This window comes from Erithacus rubecula, assembly GCF_903797595.1.
Source record: "Erithacus rubecula genome assembly, chromosome: 25".
NCBI lineage: Eukaryota > Metazoa > Chordata > Aves > Passeriformes > Muscicapidae > Erithacus > Erithacus rubecula.
The window spans coordinates 6,875,394-6,899,078 of NC_136677.1; the positions used below are offsets into that span (position 1 = coordinate 6,875,394).

General features: G+C 42.9%; 1 protein-coding gene across 19 annotated transcripts in view; it reads left to right on the forward strand.

Annotated features, from left to right (window-relative positions):
• PRDM10 (PR/SET domain 10) overlaps positions 1–23,425 on the forward strand; it is a 50,965-nt gene extending 27,540 nt beyond the window's left edge. For all 19 annotated transcript variants that reach the window (XM_079326654.1, XM_079326649.1, XM_079326662.1 and 16 more), the window contains 12 exons: positions 3,161–3,385; positions 8,489–8,836; positions 10,596–10,751; positions 11,451–11,630; positions 12,527–12,637; positions 13,678–13,878; positions 14,411–14,554; positions 15,731–15,901; positions 17,799–17,939; positions 18,472–18,640; positions 19,255–19,367; positions 20,127–23,425. In XM_079326654.1, the coding sequence (XP_079182780.1) occupies positions 3,161–3,385; positions 8,489–8,836; positions 10,596–10,751; positions 11,451–11,630; positions 12,527–12,637; positions 13,678–13,878; positions 14,411–14,554; positions 15,731–15,901; positions 17,799–17,939; positions 18,472–18,640; positions 19,255–19,367; positions 20,127–20,363 (2,196 nt within the window). In that variant the 3' untranslated portion in view covers positions 20,364–23,425. The remainder of the gene's footprint in view (positions 1–3,160; positions 3,386–8,488; positions 8,837–10,595; positions 10,752–11,450; positions 11,631–12,526; positions 12,638–13,677; positions 13,879–14,410; positions 14,555–15,730; positions 15,902–17,798; positions 17,940–18,471; positions 18,641–19,254; positions 19,368–20,126) is intronic.
• The last annotated feature ends 260 nt before the right edge of the window (positions 23,426–23,685 follow it).

Below are 23,685 nucleotides of genomic sequence, written 5' to 3' on the forward strand. Positions count from 1 at the left end.
ACCACTCCTTGGCTCTCTAGATCACAGATCATTTTGTGGATGGGGATCACAGCATCTCAATTTGTCCAGTACTGCCAGGGGTGCACGGTAATGGTGGCAATTGGCACCTGTTGCTCAGTCACTTTCAGGAGTTCTACTGCAGAGGGGTTTTCTGACAGTCCAGGCAAGGTGTTCAACTGCTTAATGCTCTCTGTTGCTACAGTAGCTATCCCAAAAGCCCACCTGAACCCCTTTGTGTCTTTGTGGTAGCCATTCCTGAGGAAGTCTATGCCTAGAATGCACGGTGCCCCTGGGCCAGTTACAATTGGATGTTTCTGCCACTCCTTCCCTGTCAGGCTAATCTCAGTTTCTAACAGTCAATTCCTGCAATCCCCCTGTCACCCCAGCAATGGAAGCAGGTTTTGCCCCTACGTGTTCTGATGGCATTAGAGTACACTGTGAACCAGTATCAACCAGTATCAACTAACACTCTATATTCCTGTGGCTCTGATGCGCCAGGCCATTGGATCCACACCATCCAAAAGACCCAGTTTTCCCATGCTTCTCCCTGGCTAGAGGCAGGGCCCCTCTAGCCTTGGTTATAATTTCTTTCCTGGGCATATATAGCAGAGATTCCTTCAAGGGGATCTGACAGATCATCCTGCCTTCTGTAATATCTGGCAGCTTGGTCATGGGAGGTTGAGGCTACCTTCACTTTAGTGGAATTTCCTTGGTTAGTGTTTCCCTCCTTGAGTTGACACACCTGTGCTGCCAGAAGTGGGTTTCCCATCCCACCTTCTCATGTCTTCCCCATGGTCACACAGAAAGAACCACAGGTCAGCTCATGGGCTGTACCCTCTCTCCCTAGGCGGGAGATGTTGGCCTTTGACTTTAGGGCCTTTGACTTACACAGGTACCATATGGGAGCTGTTCCTCTTCACCTCCTCCCTTATTTCCCTTATTTCTTCTTTGAGTTCCGTAATTACAGCAGAGACATGGGCCTGCATCAAGCTATTGATCATACTCTCAGAATTTCTAAGCTTATTGGTAACAGAGCCCACTGCCTTTCAGTTGTTATCAGCATTAATTGTTGTAATGAAAGTGGTGTATTGTGAAGGCCCCACATTTGCCAGATTCCACAACATCTGCCCTGTGTACCTGATCTTGTCAGAGTCATTATCATGCTCTCTGTCCTTCCCAAATGTACCACCAATACCGCCACTTCTCTCAGCTGTTGGATCTCTTCCTCAAGGGTCTTCTATTGCATTCTATGATGGTACTCCTGCATTCTCTCTCTGTGGACAAACCTCTGTCTTACACTTGTTAAAAGCTACTCCCAGAGGGAAAGGGGCCCTGGCTCTCTTACGAATACCTGATTCACACTTGAGTCCTGGGTCACGGGTCCCAAATTTCTTGCCTCAGAACCATCCAGTTGCACATGTGTACCCATAAGGTCCCAGACCCAAAGTAGCCAGGTTGAAAAAGCCTCACGCCCCTTTTGTACAATGTCTTTTTGCAGATTACAGAGACTTTCATGCAACAGGGACTCAGTGATGATCTCAACCTCTGGCTCCCCTGCTGGCTGTGAGGGCCCTCCTTTCTTATCCTTATTAACTGGGTGCCATGATTTAATCTTAGACTTTCTAATTTCCACAGGGGTGACTGCTGCTGGTTGTGACTGCCCTTGCAGTTCAGCTGGAACCTGGACGGTTGAAACGTTTGTGGGTTCCACTGCAGAACCATCAGACTTTTCCTCTTTAAGGCAGATAGAGTTTCTCAAGAGCTGGGGAAATGTATTCCTTCAGCATCTGGCCCATCTCACGTATCTCCTTCACTAAAACCCCTGCCCAATACGGGTAGTTCATTTCTGAGGTGGGCTGTGGGGCAGGGTCAGGCTCTGGGGCAGCATCCCTAGTCTCTGGAGCAGGGTCAGGCTCTGCAGCAGCATCCCTATTCTCTGAGGTGCGTATCAGGGTGGTTATCCAAGCCAATCTCCCCTTATCTCTGAATATTAAATAGAACAGGTTTAATGGGCATATCAGCAACACCAACCACTATATGATATCATCAGTATTTTGAGAGGATTTGAACCCTTTGAAAGATAATGGGGTAAACCCAAAGAGCTGGGTGAAAGGTTGGGAAAAGAATTTCCCCTGGTGTAATTTCCTTACAGTAGGTACCATTATTAAAGTAAGTTTATGATAGCCTCAAATCCATGTGCCTGCCTTCCAGAGGAAGTTAAAAATCCATTAATTCCTCACCTTATTAACCCATATAGCAAACTGAATAACAGCCATAGTAACCTTAGTTATAGGAACCATGTTTAGATGCCTACAAATGGGAGAAATATAGCCATGATGACGTGCCATCTGAAACAGGGTAAGCTAGAACACATTGTACCACCTAATGAGGTTTCTATATCCAGCACACAAAAATTAGGTTACTCAAGAACTGTTACTCCTTTTTTCTCTCAATGCCCTCATGGCCCACACTGGGTGCCAAAATCTGTCTTGGTTTGAAAGACAGGTTTTTGTTAAGAAAGGCAAAAGCTGCTGTAGGTGAAGATGTGCTGAAAGCAGCAGTAGACACAGTAAGAGAGCTGTAGGAGTTAGTCTAGACTGTAGACCATAGACTATGCTGTTTTGTTTACAGCTTGTGAATAAATGTAGCTGCTGGGGCTAGGGTAGTCCCAGCTCCCGGCTGCTACGGGAGACCGAGAGCTCCCGAGGCACAGTGCCAGCTACGAGCTGGCCAGGGACAGAGACTCCGGGACTTGCTCTAGAAGGTCCCGAAGGGTTTCCACTAGCAAATCTAATTACATAGCATAGCAAGGGGTCTTTATAGATTCCAAAGGGATTTAAATTCTAGCCAGTAAAATTATGAGTTGAGAAACTATCCAATTACTTTAAGATTCTGGGTAAGAAAAAGACCAATCATCTAGTGAAGTTAAAAACCAATAGAAGGCCTAAATGATAACAGGAGTTTTGGCGGCGGGGGGGGAGGGGCATGTCTCATGAAAGGTTCCATTGTCTCTGGGCACAAAATCCCAAGGTCCTTTTTCAGGCACTGTTGTATCATCCACAAATAAATATGTCCAAATCTTGTTGTCTGCTGAGTATTATCAAAGTGTTTTTCAGTGGGTGGGGGGAATAATCACTGGTTGTATGATTTGCGATTTCAGGACTTGCTGCATTTTTCCAGCAAGGGGCAGTTTGATGAGGCTGGACAAGCCCCATTGAATGGGCTGGAGCAGCGGGAACAGACTCCGGTGCCACCAGAGCCTCAGGCAGCACTGGAGCAGCAGGAAAACCACGTGCTCAACATACAGCCACAGCACGAGGGGAGCACAGTGCCCACGCAGAGCACCATGACTGCAGATGACATGAGGCGAGCAAAGCGCATCAGGGTAAGCACAGAGGATGGGGGATCACATCCAGTGTAACCCAGGGAATGCCAGGCCTGCCTGCCAGGGCCAGCTGGTCCTCCTGTCACTGTTGTATACATTTCCAAATCCCAAATAAAGCATCTCATTCCTAGCAGTTTTCTTTGCACTGAAAGGAGGACAGATCTCACTTAAAGGACCAGTATCTCATAGGTGCTAGTGAGAGCTGGTCAAGAGCTGGAGCTGATTGAATTCCATCACAGTAATTCTTGCATGGAAATACAGTCCATCCAAGCTGGCAAGCAAGGTTGCTTCAAAACAGCTGGCAGAATTGTGGTGCCATGGCACAGACTAATTACTTGCTCACAGCACCATCTGTGTCTCTCAGAACACTCTGGCAAATAATTGCCAAAGAGGAACTACAACCTCAGTTTGGATCCACTTAGATGATTATGGTATTTAGTGATGAAGTCCTATTTTCGGGTAGAAAACTCTGCCTTTCTGAGCAAAACATGTTAAGAGCAAATGCTTTGAGCCTGAGCTCTGTGTCAACTGGCTGAGCTGTTTTTTCTCTACTCTGTGTGGGCAGGAAATGATTCAAGCAAATAATCCTTGAAGCTTTATAACTGGGAGATCAGTTTATTTAGCTTAAAATCTTTTTCTTCCATGTGTTAACTTTGGATTAAGAAAAGAAACAGCTGCAGTGGGGGTAAGGGTTCATTTTTAGGGGATGAGAAAGGGTTAGAAAAAAGTTGAGTAACTATTCTGTATAGGAAGACATTGAGCCAAATTTTGCTTGCAGTTAACAGCAATATATATGTTTTATATATTTACTTATATATATTTATTTTATATATATATATATATATATATATATATATATGTTATATATGCAGCAAGACCAACGGTGGTGTTACCCCAAAAATGCTGTGGCATGTCTTGAAGGAAGAGTTCAGCTTGGGCACATTAAGATTATGTAGTTTTTAATAGTGAAAAATGCTTGCAGTCTCTGAAATGACAAGTTTCTACCAGTGATTTTATTTTCATACGTTAAAAACTTGGGGGATTTTTTACTGAATGTATCAAAGAGTGTGTAATAGAATACAGAAGGAGATACTGAAGTTTTGACTTCAGCATGGGGGTGTTCTGCTTACAGTGTGCTACAATGTCCTCAGTAAGAAAAGTGCTGGCCATTTCCCTGAACTTAGGGTCCTCTGAAATAATGAATATAGGAAGAAAAGGACAGAAATTCTGAAATTATTTCTTTCTCTTATGACTTAGCTTTTGTTCTCTGTCAATTCATCACAAATGGATCACAACTCAGAGGAGTGCAGTGGTGGTTCAGTGATATGTTTGTATCTCAAGTCTTTCAAACTTTTCCTATATCTGACAGCTGGTGTTCAGCAGAGTCCTGGAGACGTTTCAAGCCAGGAGCAGTGACAGAATGGCAGATGGAAGGTTGCACAGACCTTTCCATATTGCATCAGATTGTGAGCAATGAGCACTTGAGATAAGACTAAACCAGCGAGCATCTTTTTTTAAGCACTGAGAAACCACCCTCTGAACACTCACTCACACAGCACCTGCCTACGATAATATGCACTTCATAATAAAAGCAAGCAGACTTTTGGTTTTTAGATATGTGGTACGTTATTCACTTCCAAAGAACAGGTAGAAACTCCTGACCTCTGGTTATGATTCTGAAACCTGTGTAGCTCTAATTCTTTCTTATTACTTAGATAGGATTTAGTTTTCAAAACCAGTTGTGAATTGCTTCAGCTTTCCTAAGGCTTAAGACAGTGGTGCTCTGAGACTCTCTTCATGCTAGCTGGAAGTACTGATCAGTTTTGCCTCTGGGTTCAAGTCCTGATAAGATCAGTTCATTTTTCAGCCTCTGCTTTAGAGCCTGTGGGGTTTCCTTGGAGATCAGACCTTAACTATGGCAGTCGTGGCCCTAGAATTGAATAGAGATACACCCACCCTTCAAGAACTCTTGTAGAAAATTAGAGGAATATTGTGGTCTACAACCAAAATGAATATTTGCTTTTAGTTCAATTCTGGGCTTTATGTAGGATGTCTGTGTGCTAATGCCAGAAACCAGAGGGATAGGAATATGATTTGGAAAGCAGTCACTTCCTTCATGGTCAAAGAAATGCAACTGGTTGTGTAACAAGGAGCACAGCAGTAAAATGAGGTTAGAAAAAGTCCCTTCTCCTTAACTTTTTTTACTCTCTCTATCCCTACCCAGTTCTCATCCTGCCCTAATTATTCCCTTTTGCTGAAAGCATTCTGTTCTCACTGTGGTTCTGCAGTGCACATTGCATCCTTGTTAATTAGTCCTAGAAAAAACAGGAAAGGTCACAAAACACATTCAAGATTATCTGTGTTTTTTATCTTTGCTCTTTAACTCTCCCCTTGAGCAGTTACTAACTATAGAATAAACCTGGAAGATCTGTTTAGTGTTTCCTGCAGCAAAAACCTCAAAGCAGTAAATTCTAGTTGGAAGAGCCCTTGTAAAGACCTGCAGGTCTGTTTTCTCAAGGCTTCTATTTTCTCAAGTCCATTGCATAATATAAGTATTTTTCTCTTTCTCAATGCTGCCTGCACAGCTGGAGCTGCAGGTAGGTTGGGGTTTTTGTTTCATTAGTTTTTGCTGTATCTAATCCAATGGTATGTATTGACACCACCTTCCATGTTGTTTTGTCCAGTTCCTGTTTAGTGTTTCCTAATTGACCCTGCACCATAAATTGTCACATTCATTCTTCTTGAGGTAACCCACGTCCAGAACTAAGTGTTACCTGAATAACAATTTGCATTTTTCTAGTTCTTTTCATACCAGTTCTTTGTAGATTTAAGGTGGATTTTACATGAGTAAATTGCTTAGATGAAGACCTGTCATATCAGTCCTAAAGTTTTGGAGGATTTTTTTGCACAATTGTTTGTGCTGGGTCAATACTGCAAGTTAATGAGACAACACTTAGTTAGGTTTGTTTTTTGTTCTGTTTTTGTAGTCAATAAATTACCTAGGCAAAGACCACTAAAACATTTCACCTTCTGAGATAACAACAGGGCTATGTTGAGTCTGGCCTGCTGTATTAGCAGTCAGCTCCCTGCTAAGGTACCAGTGATTAAAACTTAAATTAATAGTGCAATTCAGGACTTGAAATACATCTTTTCACCTCTGTTTTATTAGCATCTCCCTGTGGTTAAGGGGGTAATTATATCCTTTGGACTCTAAGCAGCACATCAGTTTTTGCACAGCACATAGCTTTCCAATTCCCAGTGTGAATTACAGCAGATCTCTGTGTCTCCCATGATCTCCACTTGTAAAATAGAGAATGGTGATGATGACAGCTCCTGGGAAGCCCTATTTGGAGCTCCTATATTAAAGTGTAAACTTTTTTTTTTTTTTTTTTTTTTTTTTTTTGTAGCAAAACATTTGCTCTCCTGTTGTTTCCTGGAATGAAAGTCTACATTTCATTCTGCAGTTCAGATGGTGAAAAGGATCTTTCAGAATCACAAATTTAATTCTTAGCACAGCATTTCACAGTATTGCCAAGCTGTTCCCTCATTCCAGCAGAAGAGTTCCTAACTTAACTTAATCAGTGTCAGCTGTTGGCGTGCACTTAACACAGCAAATTCAATTGTATCAGCTGTCATGTTCCCACAAGCAAAGGAGACAGGAAACCAGGGAAATTTCTTTGCAGAAGTCTTGAATGTGTCACATGGAGAAGTGGGTCATATGGAACACGTGAGCAGAAACATCAGCAATATTCTAGTGGAATCCAAGTGATTTGGGTTGGGAGGCACCATAAAATTCATCCAGTTCCAGCCCCCTGCTATGGGCAGGGAGACATTCCACTATCCCAGCTTGCTCCAGGCTGCATCTAACCTGGCCTTGTACACTTCCAGGGATGGAGCAGCCACAGCTGCTCTGGGCAACCTGTGTGAGGGTCTCACCACCCTCACAGCTGAGAATTTCTTCCTAATATGCGACCTAAACTTATGTTCTTTCACATTATTTCTCTACCTATCATAATGCAGATTCTGTGTGTAACATGAAAAGAGAAGACATCAATAAATAATGGTTTATAGAAGTATTTGAGAGAAGAGTGGATATTGCTTAGACTTGCAGAGGAATGGGGCATTGCAGTGTATTTTGAGTGCAGTATGGGTGACAATGTGCTGTGGGATTTCATAGGACGCAATTCTAAATTTGCAGCTACCCAATAGGAAAGTTCTCATCCAATACTGAAATGCAGGTGGAGGAACGTCTTCTCTCTTTCTACAGGCAGTGCATCCAGCAGCATCTGTTCTTCCAGCAGAGAGTGCTGGGTCAGGACTGGGATGGCTCTGTAACATTTATCTGAAGGGTAAGGGGAGAAAATGAAGACAGAATGAACATGAAATGTTACAGAAAAGGCAGAGTGAAGGCAAATACACACCAAAACAAAATAGGGGCTGAGAAGAGACATTGTGCACAGTAGGAATGGAGAATTGCTCACAAGTTCTTACCTGCTGCTCATAAAGCTGCCATTTTGCCCTTGCCATCATGTTTTGAAACTCTGTTCTTCTTTTTGGCAATAGTAAAAGAGTTTAGATAAGCATTTTTTGAATTTATGTTCCAGTAGAACAATGCTAAACCACTACTGCACATCTCTGTGGTGATCTTTGATGCAGAAGGACTTGTGGAATTTTATAAACCCTGCTTCTGAAGGAAACACAAGGTGCTGGCTCACCATTCCTTTGTGTGGTGGCTGAACTTAGGATGTGATGCCCAATACTCAGCTGGAATTGCAGCTTTTTTCAGGCCTGGGCCTATGCTTCAGAGAGGGCTTAGTTTTATTTTACAGAAAAATGGCATGCTTAAACAAGTCGGCTAAATCAGAAGAAATCAGGGATGGAGAGAACTCCTGCGCTGTGTTCCACTAACTCAGGGGGTAGCTGCAGGTATTTTGTCCCCCGACTTCTGCCTGTCACAGTCTCTCCTGCTGTAAATTGGAGGCAGCATATGGTGGAAAATAATTTATTGAAGTTTAGGTTCACTGATCATCTGATATAATTAATCCTGAATATATATGGATGTGGCATCTATACATGGTAATGAAAGCCAGTGGTCTGTTTCAGAATGCAGCTCTGCAGCACCTGTTCATCCGGAAATCCTTCCGCCCGTTCAAATGCCTGCAGTGTGGGAAGGCCTTCCGGGAAAAGGACAAGCTGGACCAGCACCTGCGGTTCCATGGGCGGGAGGGGAACTGCCCTTTGACCTGTGACATCTGCAACAAGGGCTTCATCAACAGTGGTGCCCTTGAGAGCCACATGAAATTCCACATGGACCAGAAAACATACTCCTGCATTTTCTGCCCTGAGTCCTTTGACCGCTTGGATCTGCTTAAGGATCATGTGGCCATCCATGTCAATGATGGCTATTTCACCTGCCCCACCTGCAAGAAACGCTTCCCAGATTTTATCCAGGTGAGTTGCAGTAATGATTTGAAGCACTCCTTTGGGGGCCTCTCAGAAGGCTGTGGGTTTCTCAGTGCTCTCCCTGTGTAACTGCACAGCAGTTCATTCTCACAAGCTGCAGGGAGTCCACCACAGTCAGAAGCTGAAGAGTGACCAAGCACTGCTAGTCACTGGTAGGTATGTTGATGTCTTTTGACACTGAAGTGCTCTGTCTACTAAATCATCAGATGTGATGCTTCAGTCTGGCATTAGAAGGCACTGTACTGCAAAAGGGTGGGTGCCTTATTCCCAAAAAATGCCTGAAGCAGAGGTCCTGACAACATAATCTCCATGGCACAAAAAGGAATTGTATTTTGCTGTATTCAGCTTGTACTTGAGCACACCTTACCCTTTGTCATTAAAATTCTGAGCAAAAAAGTGGGTGGTTTTACATCTTTAATCCCTTGCCTGTTTTCTGTCAGGATAATTCATTTGAACAGCTTGAAGAAATGCCAGAACAGATCAGGATACTCTGCTTCCTGACTTCCCCCCTGGGCTTCAGCTGGGCACTTTATTCTCCTTCCCTGCACACTGCACTGGAGCAGTGAGTAATGCAGCTATTCTGCACTATGCTTGAGCACTTGGACAAGGTCATTAGTAGAATTTAAAGATTCTCTTTCCATGTCCAGTAAGAAAAAACTGAGGTGGACCATGCACATTTTCATTATCCTTCCTAGGGACAAAACAATTGATGTGTCTTACTGAGCTGCCTGACTGAAATTGTAATGTAGAAATCCAGTTTAGATCAGTAATAGGAACAGATAGACTATCCACTAGACTAAGAAGGAGAGGATGGGGGAAAGTGATTTACTAATATAATTCTGTCCTGGCAGAAGTCCTTAATCTTCTGTGAATGTTCAACAAGGAAGAATGTTGATTCAGAAATGCTGTGCTGCAACTTAATTCCCTGTAAATTTTCTCATGCAAACAATTGAAAGTCCCATTTTTTTTTCCAACTATTCAGCTGTATTTTTGACATTTAACAAAGATTTTTTTTCTTCTTCTTCCTATATGAATAATTAAGACTAGTGACTGCTGCCTACTGAAATACTTCTAGGTGGAACAGGTAGAGATGCCAAGTTCTGTGTATGATCAGTGTTTGAAGATGGTAAGGATTTAGAGATCCATTTCTTGAGTAGCACTTGCATTTCAAATGTCAAACCTCATTAGTTCCTTTATTAGAGGGAAGAAAAGAAAAACCCGCTAGATGTTTGAAGAGGTGAAGGATAGTCCCTGAGTATGGAGAAGTAATTGCTATTCAGGAATGGTGTGACAATGTTCTTCTGATTAAGTCTTTTTTTTCTTTGCCAATTGTAATTGCAAGCTCATTGTATCTGATTGAAAGGAATTAGTCTCCATGTTTTGGCTTCTTATAAATTAAAGGAAGATAATGAACCTGAAATGAATGTGTTAACTTGAGAGTGGTTCTGTGCAAACGGTACATTGTGGACTTTTGCTGCCCATTAAAGGCAACTATGCAATAGCTGATACTTTCAAGAATAAGTCTTAAGGAAATCAAATCACCCATCCAGATGCGTAATAAAGATGTTATGGCTTTATAGAAACTATTACTGAGATATCAACTGTTCTGATGAAATACTTTTTAAACCAAAGCAGATTAGACATCTTCAAAACTTTTTTCTTTCGTATTGCGAAGAGTTTCCTAGACTGTGTTACCACTCACTTCTCTCTTAAATAAACTTCATTTTTCTGTGATCTGCCATTTTAGGTCAAGAAACACGTGCGCAGTTTCCATTCTGAGAAGATTTACCAGTGTACAGAGTGTGACAAGGCTTTCTGCCGCCCCGACAAGCTGCGACTCCACATGCTGCGGCACTCGGACCGCAAAGACTTCCTGTGCTCCACTTGTGGCAAGCAGTTCAAGGTGAGGTGGCTCTTGGCTGGATCATTACTAGTACAAAAACAACTATTCCTTACCTTCCTTCAAGGAGATAAGCTCATGATCTCAAAGGTGAAAGAAAATAACACGTGTAAACACGCTAGACTTGCTTGTGAGTTGCATGCACTGCTTAGTGTCCTGTATAAGCTGTGACATCCATTTCTGAGGACAAGGAGCAAGGTCACCTCAGCATCTTATTTCAAACAGATCTTATTCCTAATAATTTAATATCAGAGGAACTTTCTATCTGCTCATTAAGAACTGGGACATCATACACCTCCATTGCCAGGTGTTTGGGTTACATTGCAGTTCAGTTAAGAAACTTCTTGCTGATGCTAGTGGGTTAATAATGTTTGTGGCCAAGATGCCTATGTCCATGGCATCCATCTTGTCAGCTCATGTCATCCAGATGCCTTTCCAAATCCCACTGGAATGGATGGAGCAGACTGTGAGCCAGGTAAATTGTGATGGCAGCAGCCTGCTCCCTGTCACTGAGTTTGTGATGTCTCACTGAGGGACTCGATACTTCTGGGAGAAGGAACGCATTTTTCTGGTAGGAAAATTTCTCTCTTGGGGAGGGAAGAGATCCCTCAACCACTCAAACTGTGGCTCTTACACATAACAGGCAGTATGGCAGTTTCTGTGACGTTGCTGACATTTTTCTCCCCAATTTCTCCTTCCCAGAGGAAGGATAAGTTGCGAGAGCACATGCAGAGGATGCACAACCCAGAGAGGGAGGCCAAGAAGGCTGATCGGATCAGCCGCTCCAAAACCTTCAAGCCCCGGATCGCATCCACTGACTATGAGAGCTTCATGTTCAAGTGCCGCCTCTGCATGATGGGCTTCCGCCGCAGGGGCATGTTGGTGAGTGCCCGAGTGCTGTTACAGCCTCTGTACTCTGTTCTGATGAATAGATAAGGAATAAAGATGAATTCCAGCATTGGAACACAAGGATCCAAAAAGGGTTTGGGCTGGAAGAGGCCTTAAAGCTCATCTCATTCTACCTAACTGCCATGGGCAGGGACACTTTCCACTAGCCGTTGTTGCTCCAAGCCCCATCCAATCTGGTCTTATCCAGCCAGGATGCTGGGAAACAAATTTTGGCTAATTTAAGATTTTAGATTTAGATTTTAGAGTTGAGGTGATATATCTTTTTTTAAACCTGTGTGTTTTATCTCTTCAGCAAATTTGCACATTTTTGCTACCTGCGCTGTACATCTGGTTGTCAGTACCATATTTCAACACTAAGTAATGCTGACTGATGTGTACTTAACTGGACATGAGATGGAAATATGCCTTGTTCAGCCTTACTGCCTTAGTTTTTCTGACTGTCTTTCCTGGTTTTTGTTTCTTCCCCTTCTCGAAGGCCTCTTTACCCAGAGGCAGTGACAAGACATGGCCAAAGGCGGTTCTGCAGAGATTATTTGCAAAGGTTTCATGGAGGTTCTCATCTGGGCAGAGGGCCCTTTACACTACCTCACTCGCAGATATCACCTACAAGACAGTTCTGGCAAACTAGAACTTCAACAAACCCCTTTCTATCTAATTATGGTTAGAGAAACTGAAAATGAGACCTAGCAAGACCAAATTTACCTTCAGCAGTTAAATGTGAGTTTACAATAACCCTTGCAGCAGCAAATGCTTCCAGTGCTGCTGGCTTGCATAGTTCAGTTTTGGTTTGGCTGTTACTCATGTCTGGAAGAAGCACAAATCATTTAGCTTCCAGCTGTAATACGTTCTTGTTCTCTGTTTCTCCTAAGGTGAATCATTTATCAAAGAGACATCCAGACATGAAAATAGAAGAGGTGCCAGAGCTCACGTTGCCCATCATAAAACCCAACAGAGATTACTTCTGTCAATACTGCGATAAGGTGTGTGGGAAGTCACCCCTCGAAGGATAGTTCAGACTCAGTCCTGGATGCAATCAATTTGTCTCTGCATAGAAATCTCTGGCGGGGTTTGGAGCTTTTCTGAGGTGCTTGCCAGCAACAGTCCTGGAGTACTGTCCAAAAAAATAAAAAAAGACGACAAATTGCACTTAGGCCAAGGCAGTGGAATGCTAATTCAAAGCTGCAGTTTTCACCTTTCTGCTGTGTTTGGCATTGGAAAACTTGAATACTGTTATTCAGCAGACATTCACTGACCCTTAGTCTAGTGTTAGCCCAGGACAAAGTATCCTGTTTGTGTATTATTCCTGGCCAGTAAGTACTTTTGGTTTCTGTATCACTTTTAAAAGTTAGTCTTTAACACCTTTTACTGTAAGCTGCTTTCTAGGTCATATGCCAGTAATTCCCAGTGGTCAGTGGAGCCTGAAGCTGCTTCTTCAGTGCCTTTGCGTTCTTACTCTTACTCTCCTTTGCCTTTTATGCTTGGGGGCCTTTATTTACCAGGGAGTTTATTTTGACTGTCCTAACCCTCAATATGTCTTTCTGTGATGTCTTTTTCCTTTTGCTTGAGGGAAGGAAAAATAATTTTAATAATTAAATAGTATTTGTTTGTTGATGTGCCTAAAATGAAGGAAAAGGAATGTTGATCACTGATCTAAAACAGTTTGATACTTTGTGTCAAGTAGAGACATCAACCCCCTTAACAAATTAAAAGTGGGCATTTTATCTTCAAATATGGAAACAAGGGTTTTCCTCTTATCTCTTTTTCCTGCTTTGGTGTTTGATTGTGGCATACAATATGTTCTCAAAAGGCTTCTCTGTTCTACACAAGGAGTCAGTTGCTTTTACAGGTTGATGTAACGTGGAAGGCGTATGTTCATGCCTTTTGTTGTAATTGTTTAGGGATTTAACTAAATGTATTCTCTAAAGCAACATGTAGGATTTCCAGATCAAAATAACTGGTACCTGTTTCCTGTGCAGACACCAGGGTTGCACCATTTTCATTCCAAATCTTTGCCCTGCAGGTGTACAAGAGTGCCAGCAAACGCAAAGCACACATCCTGAAAAACCATCCTGGTGCCGAGCTACCTCCAAGCATCCGGAAACTGCGTCCTGCAGGCCCAGGAGAGCCAGATCCCATGCTGAGTACCCACACCCAGTTGACAGGCACCATTGCCACCCCTCCAGTGTGCTGCCCTCACTGCTCCAAGCAATACAGCAGTAAGGTATGGGGGGTTCTGGCCTTGGACACCCTCTCCCTGGGCATGCTCTTTCACCATGGTCTCTGTCACCTGTCTGTCCACAAGCTGAGCTCTCTTCTCAGTCAGAGTGCTAATTTTGTGTTGTGTGCTGACAGTGCAGGCACAGTCTGTTTGTTTTAAGGCCAAAAGATGCCATGAATAGAGGATTTATGCTGAAAAGTTACCAGAGCACGATCATGAATGGAAGGGCTTGGAAACGGCTGTCTGATAGTTACAGGGGAGATGAGCAGGGAAACAAAACACAGAAAAGATGACCTTTGGAAAAAGTCATAGAACACTTGGCTATGTTGGGGTAAAAAGCTGTTGACGACAATACTCCGTTGTCAGCTCTAATCAGCAACAGGTTTTCAACTTTTTTGACCAAAGGATCTCATAGTTTGTTTCTTGATGCGGCTTTACTTAGGGAAACCTAAAAGCTGTGTTTGGCCAGGCTTTCACATGGCCCCGAGCAGAGTTCCTGATCATGCTTCTAACACTCCTTTGCTTCTCTCTGCAGACGAAGATGGTGCAGCACATCCGCAAGAAGCACCCAGAGTTTGCTCAGCTCCCGAACACAATCCACGCGCCACTGGCGACGACCGTCATCAGTTCCACGCCAGCTGTTCTCACCACCGACAGCACGACTGGAGAAACTGTTGTGGTGAGGGCTGGAGACACACAAGGGCACTGCAGGGAAACACACAGAACAGGAGCCTTCTGGTGTTAGAAACCTTGGTTTGTTTGGCAGATATAACTTTAAAACCTGTATTAGGATATTATTTGAGATTACTTCTGGTTTTGGGCCTGTGTTGTCCCGTTTCCCACTGTCAGGAGCTGTCAATTTCTTTCTGGAGTGTGAAGGATTTGTCTTTTTTCCCCAAATCCATTTCTTTCTTTCATTCAGACCTAGTGACTCCACATAATGAACTCGGAGATACATATCTCTTGGATTTTCACTGGAATTTTCTCCTGAACTGAGAGATGCAGTTCCTGGCATCAAGATGACAAGTTTAACAGAGACTGGGGACTGCATCAAATCTGTTCAGGGAGTCAGATCTTTTTGTAATCCTTTGGACAGCACAGCACGGAGCATGATAAATCTCCAGTGACTCTCTCTGTTAATGGGTCAGCTGCCACAGAAGTGAAAGCTGAGACTAGAAAATGTGTCCTTCAGTGTTGTAGGATACTATGTAGTTTTAAAAGTCCTACTGATCACAGTTTAAAACTTCCTGTCTAAAGACTAACTGGATATAAGACAGTTTTGCTTGAAAATTGAGAGGTTCAATCAGGATCATGTAGACTTCATAAACCTGATTAAGTTATGTACGAAATGTCTTAACACATTAGAAATACAGTTGTCACTCTGATAGGGGAGGAAGAAAGGTGGATTATGTCCATGAATAAGTTTTTTACTTTAACCAAGTCAGCTCTTCACAAATACAGGACTTCCGTTGTTTAGTGGAATACTTGAACATTACAAGATGAAAAGAATAATTTTTATTATGATATGCTAAGTTAACCATTAACGGTCCTGACTTGGATTTAGACAGAACAGAGCATTTCTAGATGATGATCCCTGGTGACTACTTATGACCCCAACCTCTGTACACGTTAAGCTCCTGTAAATAAATGATCAGACCCACCAAAGTGTAGGTAAAAGAACTACAGCCCTGAAGTAGTACATCCATATGATGATAATCTGTATCTCTCTCTCTCTCTCTCTCTCTCTCTCTCTCTCTCTCTCTCTCTCTCTCTCTCTCTCTCTCTCTCTCTCTCTCTCTCTCTCTCTCTCTCTCTCTCCCTCTCTCTCCCTCTCTCTCCCTCTCCCCCTGCCCAGACAACAGATTTACTGACCCAAGCAATGACAGAGATATCCCAGACCCTCACTACAGACTACCGGACTCCCCAGGGAGATTACCAGCGCATCCAGTACATCCCTGTGTCTCAATCCACAACTGGCTTGCAGCAGCCTCAGCACATACAGCTGCAGGTTGTTCAAGTGGCCCAGGTGAGTAACCTGGTGGGGATCTTGCTGTGCTTTTGACCCCTTCCCTACCAAGCCAATGTGTTCTTTGGGCTCTAGCACACAGAATTGTGGTAAGGAGTATTTAGAAAAAGTGCTGAGCTACTTTTACAGATAAATCAACTGATAAAACTTAGGGTTCCCTTCAAGAGCACTTGTACCAGGCATAAATAGCCCTGCCAGCCTTGGTCATTGTCCTGGTTTGAAAGGACAGGTGTCTGCCAGTAAGGGCAGAAGTTTCCCTTTGGAATAGAGACTTTGGTTCCACTCCCCCCCCAAGTATTATAATTGTTTGAATCAAGGACTCTGAGGCAGAGATAAGGGGGTGGGAATAACAGCTCTTTTACTAATATATCTAACTGTACAAGCAGAAAACAATAACAGTTAAAATCGCTAACAGAACAGAACAGATAACTCGGTGTCAATCCCTTTAGATGCAAGCACGCTGTCTCTGTGCGTAGTCCCAGTCTGGATCTGCCGAGGGCAGGCGGGAACGGAGGCAGGAGGGGGAGGGGCGGCAGCGGCCACTCCGGTCTCGGGTGGGAACGGGCTGGAGCGGCGGCTCCTCGCTCACCGTGTGTGTCTGGGTGATCAGCTGTGTCTGCAGAGGCAGGAGGCTGGAACGGGGCAGATGCAGGGCAGGTGATTGCAGAGGGTCTGGCTCTGCTGTGCTCCGGCCGCGTGGGCTGAAGATCCAAGCTCGCCGGAAACACAAGTCCCCTCGGGAAGCCTCAGAGGCCCCTCCGGGAGCCGTTCCCACCCACCCCTTTTGTCTGGACTCATCAGAGATCTTGGGTGTAACCCGGCCAGCTCCATTGGCATGATAATGGGAAAAATTCTTTCAATTGACACATAACAGAAAAACACTCAACGCCCAACAGTCATCTTGCTGGAGACACATTGACACAGTCCTGAGTTAATTCTACCCATCTGGGCAGCCTTGCCCAAGTCTGCTGTAGGAATGTTTTCCAGCAGCTGGAAAGATGGGTCAGTGGGTGACCCATTTTCTGCAGTTCAAGATTGATTTGTACTTCCTTATCCTCAGTGAGTCAGAGCCAAAATTTGGGAGTACAGATAGTGGTTGCTTTTTCCCTTCATAGCATCTATTATAATATTCATTCTCTTGATGCTCAACAGCCCCCTAAAAATGAAACCAGAGTGTAACTAGAGTAACTGGTCTGAGGAAGATATCTCAGCAGTTGTAAGAAATCTGATACCCACGAGAGGAAGCTGAAACTATAATGTGTTTATATTTTAATCTGAAATTATGTGTTCTGTCTGGCCCCTCATTACAAATCAGGTTATGAATTTGCTTAATAAAGGCCTAAATCATGGCTCCAGTTGATAGTGACTGTGGCTGTTGTAACGGTACAAGAGCATGATTCCTGCCGGTAATATTAGCAAGATCTTAATTTTATAAATATCCAAGACTTGTAATTCAATTACTGCAATTGATATCATTAGCAAGTGTTGCTCAAAAAAAAAAAACCTCTGAGCACTTGTCTTGATGCAGAACTATGTCAAACTACAGAATTGGATATGCAGATCTCAAGTATGTATACATTGTAGAGAAAGATTCTTACAGAGAAGTGGTTAACACTTAATGCTGGCTTTTGAACCCTTTGGTTTAGTCCAGCAACTGCCACAAACAGCTTGTATGATGTTAGGCAAGTTCTTTCCATTGCTGTCAGTGAGGTAGAACCATCTCTGTGCCATTACATCTGTTTAATGTTTATTTCCCGGGGTGCAAAGAGCCTCAACAAAGTTCAACAGGTGTGCTCCACTAAGGCTCCTTATTCCAGACCTGTGTACTAGAAGAGGTTTACACAACTGCTTTTGTAAAGAATTTGAGGTATAGACTTCTGCTTAATTTTTTCCCCAGGCTACCTCACCTCACCAGTCCCAGCACTCCACAGTGGATGTTGGGCAGCTCCATGACTCCCAGACTTACACCCAACATGCCATTCAGGTGCAGCACATCCAGGTCACAGAGCCATCACCAGCAACTCAGTCATCATCACAGGTATTTCCCTCTTCTCCTCAGAAAATGCTTTCCCTACCAGGCTGCTCAGCTGGCATATTGTATATACTGATGCAGGTGATAATGCTTTCTTTGTCATTTAAAGGACCACACGTGAAATGACTCTCACATTGAAATCAGCAAGTAGTGCCCAGATGTCTCGGGGTTTATGGGGGTGTTTTGTTGTGGATTTGTTTGGGTATTTGTTGTGTAGGTTTTTTTGGTGTGGGTTTTTGGTGTCATTCCTCAAATATTTGAAGTGCAGCTCTTCATGCTCTTGGGTAGAATTCAGTCTCTAATGGCCTCTGCCATAGACTCACTTTGGCAAGCAACAGTATCACTATTTCAGTTTCCTGGTCACAGTTTACTGACCATAGACTGAAGCAAGCTGGAGGAGAGAAAAGAGAGTTGTTGTGCTTGATATGCTCTGGAACCTGTCCTGTGTTTCCCCTTAATGAGAAGGTTGTATTTGTGACAGCACAGAACTGTGCAATCTTTTCTACACCAAGAGCACTTCTCCCTTTTTTTTCTGTAGGTTGGGGGTCAGCCTTTGAGTCCTTCCTCGCAACCACCTCAGCAGGAACTCAGGCCCTCACAGATGCAGACAACTACATCGACACCAAACCAAGCCCTCCAGCAGCAGCAAGGCTCCTCAGTCCAGCACACATATCTCCCCAGCAACTGGAACTCATTTCGGAGCTACTGTAAGTGTCAGCACTAGCTCTACTTGCCTGGCAAGTGTGTCTGACTAGCACATGCCTCATGTCTCCAGCTACCAAATGGGACAGTGTTTTCAGAGTTCATTCAGCTTTGTGGTTAATATTTATAGATATGGAGAAGATAAAGCTTTAGACAAATGTAAATGGTTGTACCAGCTCTTCCACTTCCATACCGATCCAGTATCTGGTTTAGGCAGGCACTCTGGGCTCCTTCATTCCAAGGAACTTGCATACAGCAAGAATCCATGTGTTGGATAGCTACGTGTTCAAATTTGGATGCATGCTTGAAAGAATTGTGTGGAAGAGGAGTGTGACATGAAGATGATTTCTCATGTCCATGCAGTTCTGGATGGTAATTCTGTGATGATCTGAGTGAGAACAGGATGTGTTTTCTCTGCATGAATTGCAAAATCTCCAGCTCATGTTAACTGGTTAATTCTGCTGAGGCCTGCAGAGTACTACAAGGCCTTGTATCACCTGAATTTCTATTCAATATCCATTCTTTCAGATTTTAAATCTTTCTGATATAAGATCTCATCTTTGAAAGTTGTCTTTGAGTTTGATTGGAGGTCTTGATTATCCAATTTGCAATTTTTTAGCATCAGAGATTCAGATGATGACCATCCCCCAAGGGCAGTATGTAATCACAGAGACTGCTGTGGGTACCCCAGTCACCCCTGTCAACACAGGGCAAGTGAAAGCAGTTACTCAGGTAAGGAAAACCATCATGGCCTTTTTTTCATCCTGGGTATTATCAGGCATAAAGCTCTTCAGCTTGAAGGTTTAAAGAATGCCAAAATCATGACTGGGACACAAAGTGGAGAGGTAGCTAAAGAGATGCAGACTGCACAGTATAGGCTGCATGTAACCATTTACAAGGCTCATGCTGTCTGACTCTTGTATGTATGACTCCTTCCGATTTAAAATCTTCACTTAATCACATTTGCAGAACAAAATTATTTAGTGGTACTGCTTTGTCTTAAAAATATTTACGACTAAGCAGTATCCATTAAACCAAATTTCAGAACAGCTTCTTGAAACATTTCAGTAGCTTTCTGTTATCTGTACATTCAGAAAATAAAGAGTTCTGCTGTTCCTTGTAAGCAATCCAGCATAAGGAGACAGGTCATTGGCCTGTGTTGATCTTGGTCACTGGAAGTACAACTTCTACTAGAATATATGTAATACAGCAAAAAACCTTTTGAAATATCTGAATTGAAAATTGCTATTTTCATCTCTAGTGATGGTCTAATTGTGTAATGAGTTTAACCATTTGTAAATTAACCAAAAGCCGAGTGCAATGTCCTTTGAATCAAAAGACTGGTATTACGTTCTCAAAAACATTTAAACAAAACAGAGGTTAGTTTAAAAGTTCTTTGTTCACACCAAAATGTCTGCCAGCAGACTATTAGAAGAGAGAAATTACAGAAGATACAGTGGTTATTAATTATTTTCTATATTCCCCATGCAGACTCACTATGTGATATCTGAAGGTCAGCCTGATCTGGATGGTAAACAAAACTCCTCACTCTCCAGCGAAGTTCAGGTGGGTGTTTCCCAGCCCACAGGCCACACGGATCCCTTGGAATCCCAGACGAGCAACCAGCAGCAAACCACCCAGTACATCATCACAACCACTACCAACGGGAGCGGCGGCAGCGAAGTGCACATCTCCAAACCCAGGACTTTCTCAGCAGAGCATGAGTGAAAGAACCTCATGGTGCCATTTGCTTGTCCTTGTCACCTCCCTGACAGCCCAGATGTGGGGGTACCCTGGGGCTCTATATGTTTTAATGTATATGCTCACTTATCTTCCACTGAAATCCTGGAGCTCTTGTTAATGCTTTAAGAGGGTATAATTCACAGTGACTATGAAATACCCTCAAAATCCTTCTGGGATGCTTTTTATGCAGCTTTTAAGAGAAAGGACAAGAAAAGTGAAACCTCTGTTGGCCCTGGACTTTATTTTTGGCATGTCTGCTGATCCTTATTTTTCCTTTGTGGAAGTGTGTCCAGCAAACAATTTTATTTCAACTGTATGGGAAAAAGAATTGCCTAACTGAAGGTTTCCTGGCAGATTGTTATATGTATATTTTTAACAGGAGCCACTAAACAGGAGAACATCATGTAAATTGCTAGAATATAGCAGAATTGCTTCCTGTGGCTTCTAGCAGCCTAGGTGAAGGGGAGTGTCCCTGCACCATATGAGCAGACTGCCTGCAGAAAGAAGCAGCAGCAGCCAAGCGGTGGCTCCTGATGTCCCCGTATGGGGATGGATTGAACAATGAAGCTGTGAAGATGTGCCGAAGCAGTCCATTAAATTATTATTTTTCCAGCCCTCCAGAAGTGTTTACATGCTGTCTGCTCTGCCCTGTTTTACCCAGCAGTGCAGAAAGCAGGAAAAGCGCAGTCTTAAACCTATGTTGTTTGGAACAAACTGATGGAAATCCTAGGAGCACCTAAGGGTAGTACAGAGCCACTGTTACTTCTTTTCCCTCCACTGTTTGCAGGGAAAATTTCTTCTTTGCCTGTAAACACAAAAAAAAAAAAAAAAAAAAGAAAAAACAACAAAAAAACCCAAACAAAAAAAAAGGGCTCAGCTAAACCTGCACAGCAGCTTCTGCTGTGATCTAAGATAGTTGCTGCAGGATAAAACAAGGATACAGAGCACTCCTCTGAAGGAACAGAGTCGTTATCTCTGTGGCCACCTCAAAGTAAACATATTTCTCCTCTTCAAGACTACATGGAGAGTTGGTTACTTTGATTTTTCTTTTTTCCAAATAACCTTGTTAACAATGCACCGTCATTCCTTTGGACAGTTCCAGAAAACAACCAGCCCTGGATTTAGGAAACACACAAGAGACATGCTAGTGGACCACTATTTATGGGACATGGAAAGCCATCCATGAGGGTTGCCTTATGTGATGGACCTGGTCTACGTACAGAATTCATGTTGCATTTAGGGACCAGGAGAAAGGAAAAAGTTTATCTTTTAAGGCCATGTAACGTGTTTTTCCTTACATAGTTCTTCACAGGTCATCTTGGTTGTTTAAGGCATTCTGGTGGTTGCAAGAACATGACCTCGACTCCGTTGACTCTTGATGGGATATACCATATATGTATGAATTTCCATTCATTGCTGGAAAACTCATCCCAGAACATCTGTGCATAACAGAACACATTTATTTATAAAACAATTGCAAAGAAGGGTGCTGGGTCTCAGAGGCCCTTGGGACAGAAGAACTTGAGAGTTTTTTATTTGATTTCTCTTGTACCGCACTGAGTGTGAATGTGGGATTCTTCCATAGGTATTCCCATGGATTCAGGTATGGATTTCCCATGTAAGTAAGAACTACACGTTGCAGTATCATGTTTTATGGAGTTAAAGCTCTTTGAGGAAACTCCGCACTCAGGCTGCACAAGAACAAATCTGGTTCCTTGTGGGCAAAGCCTTGTAGCAGGTATTGCTTTGGTAATTATCGTATCTGTTAATGTGGCATGGAAATAGTATTGAGATAAATCAGTTGGCAAATACTGGCCAGCTCAGAAATGTTCTGAGGTAACTTTGAAGTGACTTTGCCAAAATGTGGATTACTTTGTTTCTGAGATTTATTTTTTCTTGCTGTACCACCATACCAGGGCACTAATGAGCCAGGTAAAGCTAACATGGACCAGAGCTCCCATTTGGCCAAATGCAGTGATGAGTGACATTAAATTCTGTGGCTTTGGCAGCCCAGCCACTGTGGGAGTTTGGGCAAGCAACCACAATGTCCAGTAAATAACTCTAATTCATGTTGCTGAGGACTTCAGAATTACATTGTTGGGCCTTGCAATGTTCATGTGGGAAGAGAGTAGGGAGAATTTTGTCTTGGCTTTTTTCAGGCTGCTGCTGATTTAATAACAAGCCAGAAATGCTACAAGTAGTAGGAAAATAACAGATTTGGAAATGGGAGACTGGGAATACTGGGATGCTGCCCTGCAGGAGCAATTTTAAGAGTCTTAAAAGTTTGACCATAGATGAACATCAAATACAGACCCATTAATGATGTTGCAGAATGTGGGGTTTAAAAACTATTGGGCTCTATTCACCTTTGTTGGAACGGTTCATGAAATGAGGACAGTTGTACCAGTTATTTAACTGAAAACTATTTAAAATAGAAAACCATTTTCAAACAGCCGTTTTGAACTCAAAGCTTCTTCATCACAATTTCTCTGCCCTGCAGTAGCAGCACACTTGGACTATTGGCCTGACTCCAGATGAAGTAATTCCTAGTGTCCCGAGCTGAATGAATTGTCTGTGAAAGAAGCATGCCTAGAAATGGAAGTACCACAGATTTTCCTTCCAAAATAAGGAACTACAGTGATTGGACAGATGGCAAAGGTTGCATGGATTTTTTTTTTCTCCATTTCTGCAGCACACAAGGGTATAGGATGTATTATTACTGTTTTTAAACCAGAGCATCCCAAAGATCTCTCTCTTTAAGTCATGTCCCACAGAAGTCAGTGTAAATCCAGAGTCCTCTCAGTTGCCTGTAAGGTCCGTGTTTTGTTTTTGAGATTCTGTCTCTTGGAGGCATTTTGGGTCAGATTCTGTATTTTCTTGGAGGAAAAAGAGAACAATCTCAGCTCGCACACCCTGATCTTGCACCTCTTGGACTGCTTGGGCCTCATCTATTATTTAACTGTGTATGTTTATTGTACATTTGGTGACTGTTGTTGTTTTCAAAGTCTTGTGCAACCTGGCAGGTGTAAAAAAAAACCAAAACCAAACCAACCTGAAAATAATAAATCTGTTTCTCTTTTTTTTTTTTTTTTTTTTTTTTTTCTTTCTTTTAAATCACTCACACTGACCAATCTGTTTATTGGGGTAAGATGTTCAGTGGAGGGTGAGTGGTGTGGGGTGTGGATAAATTGGATGATAACAGTATAGAAGTTACAGGGAAAAATTCATTTGCTACTCTCTGGATGGAACACAGAATTTCCGACCTCCCACAACACAATCCAACAGAGGGTAAATGGAGAGTGGAGTG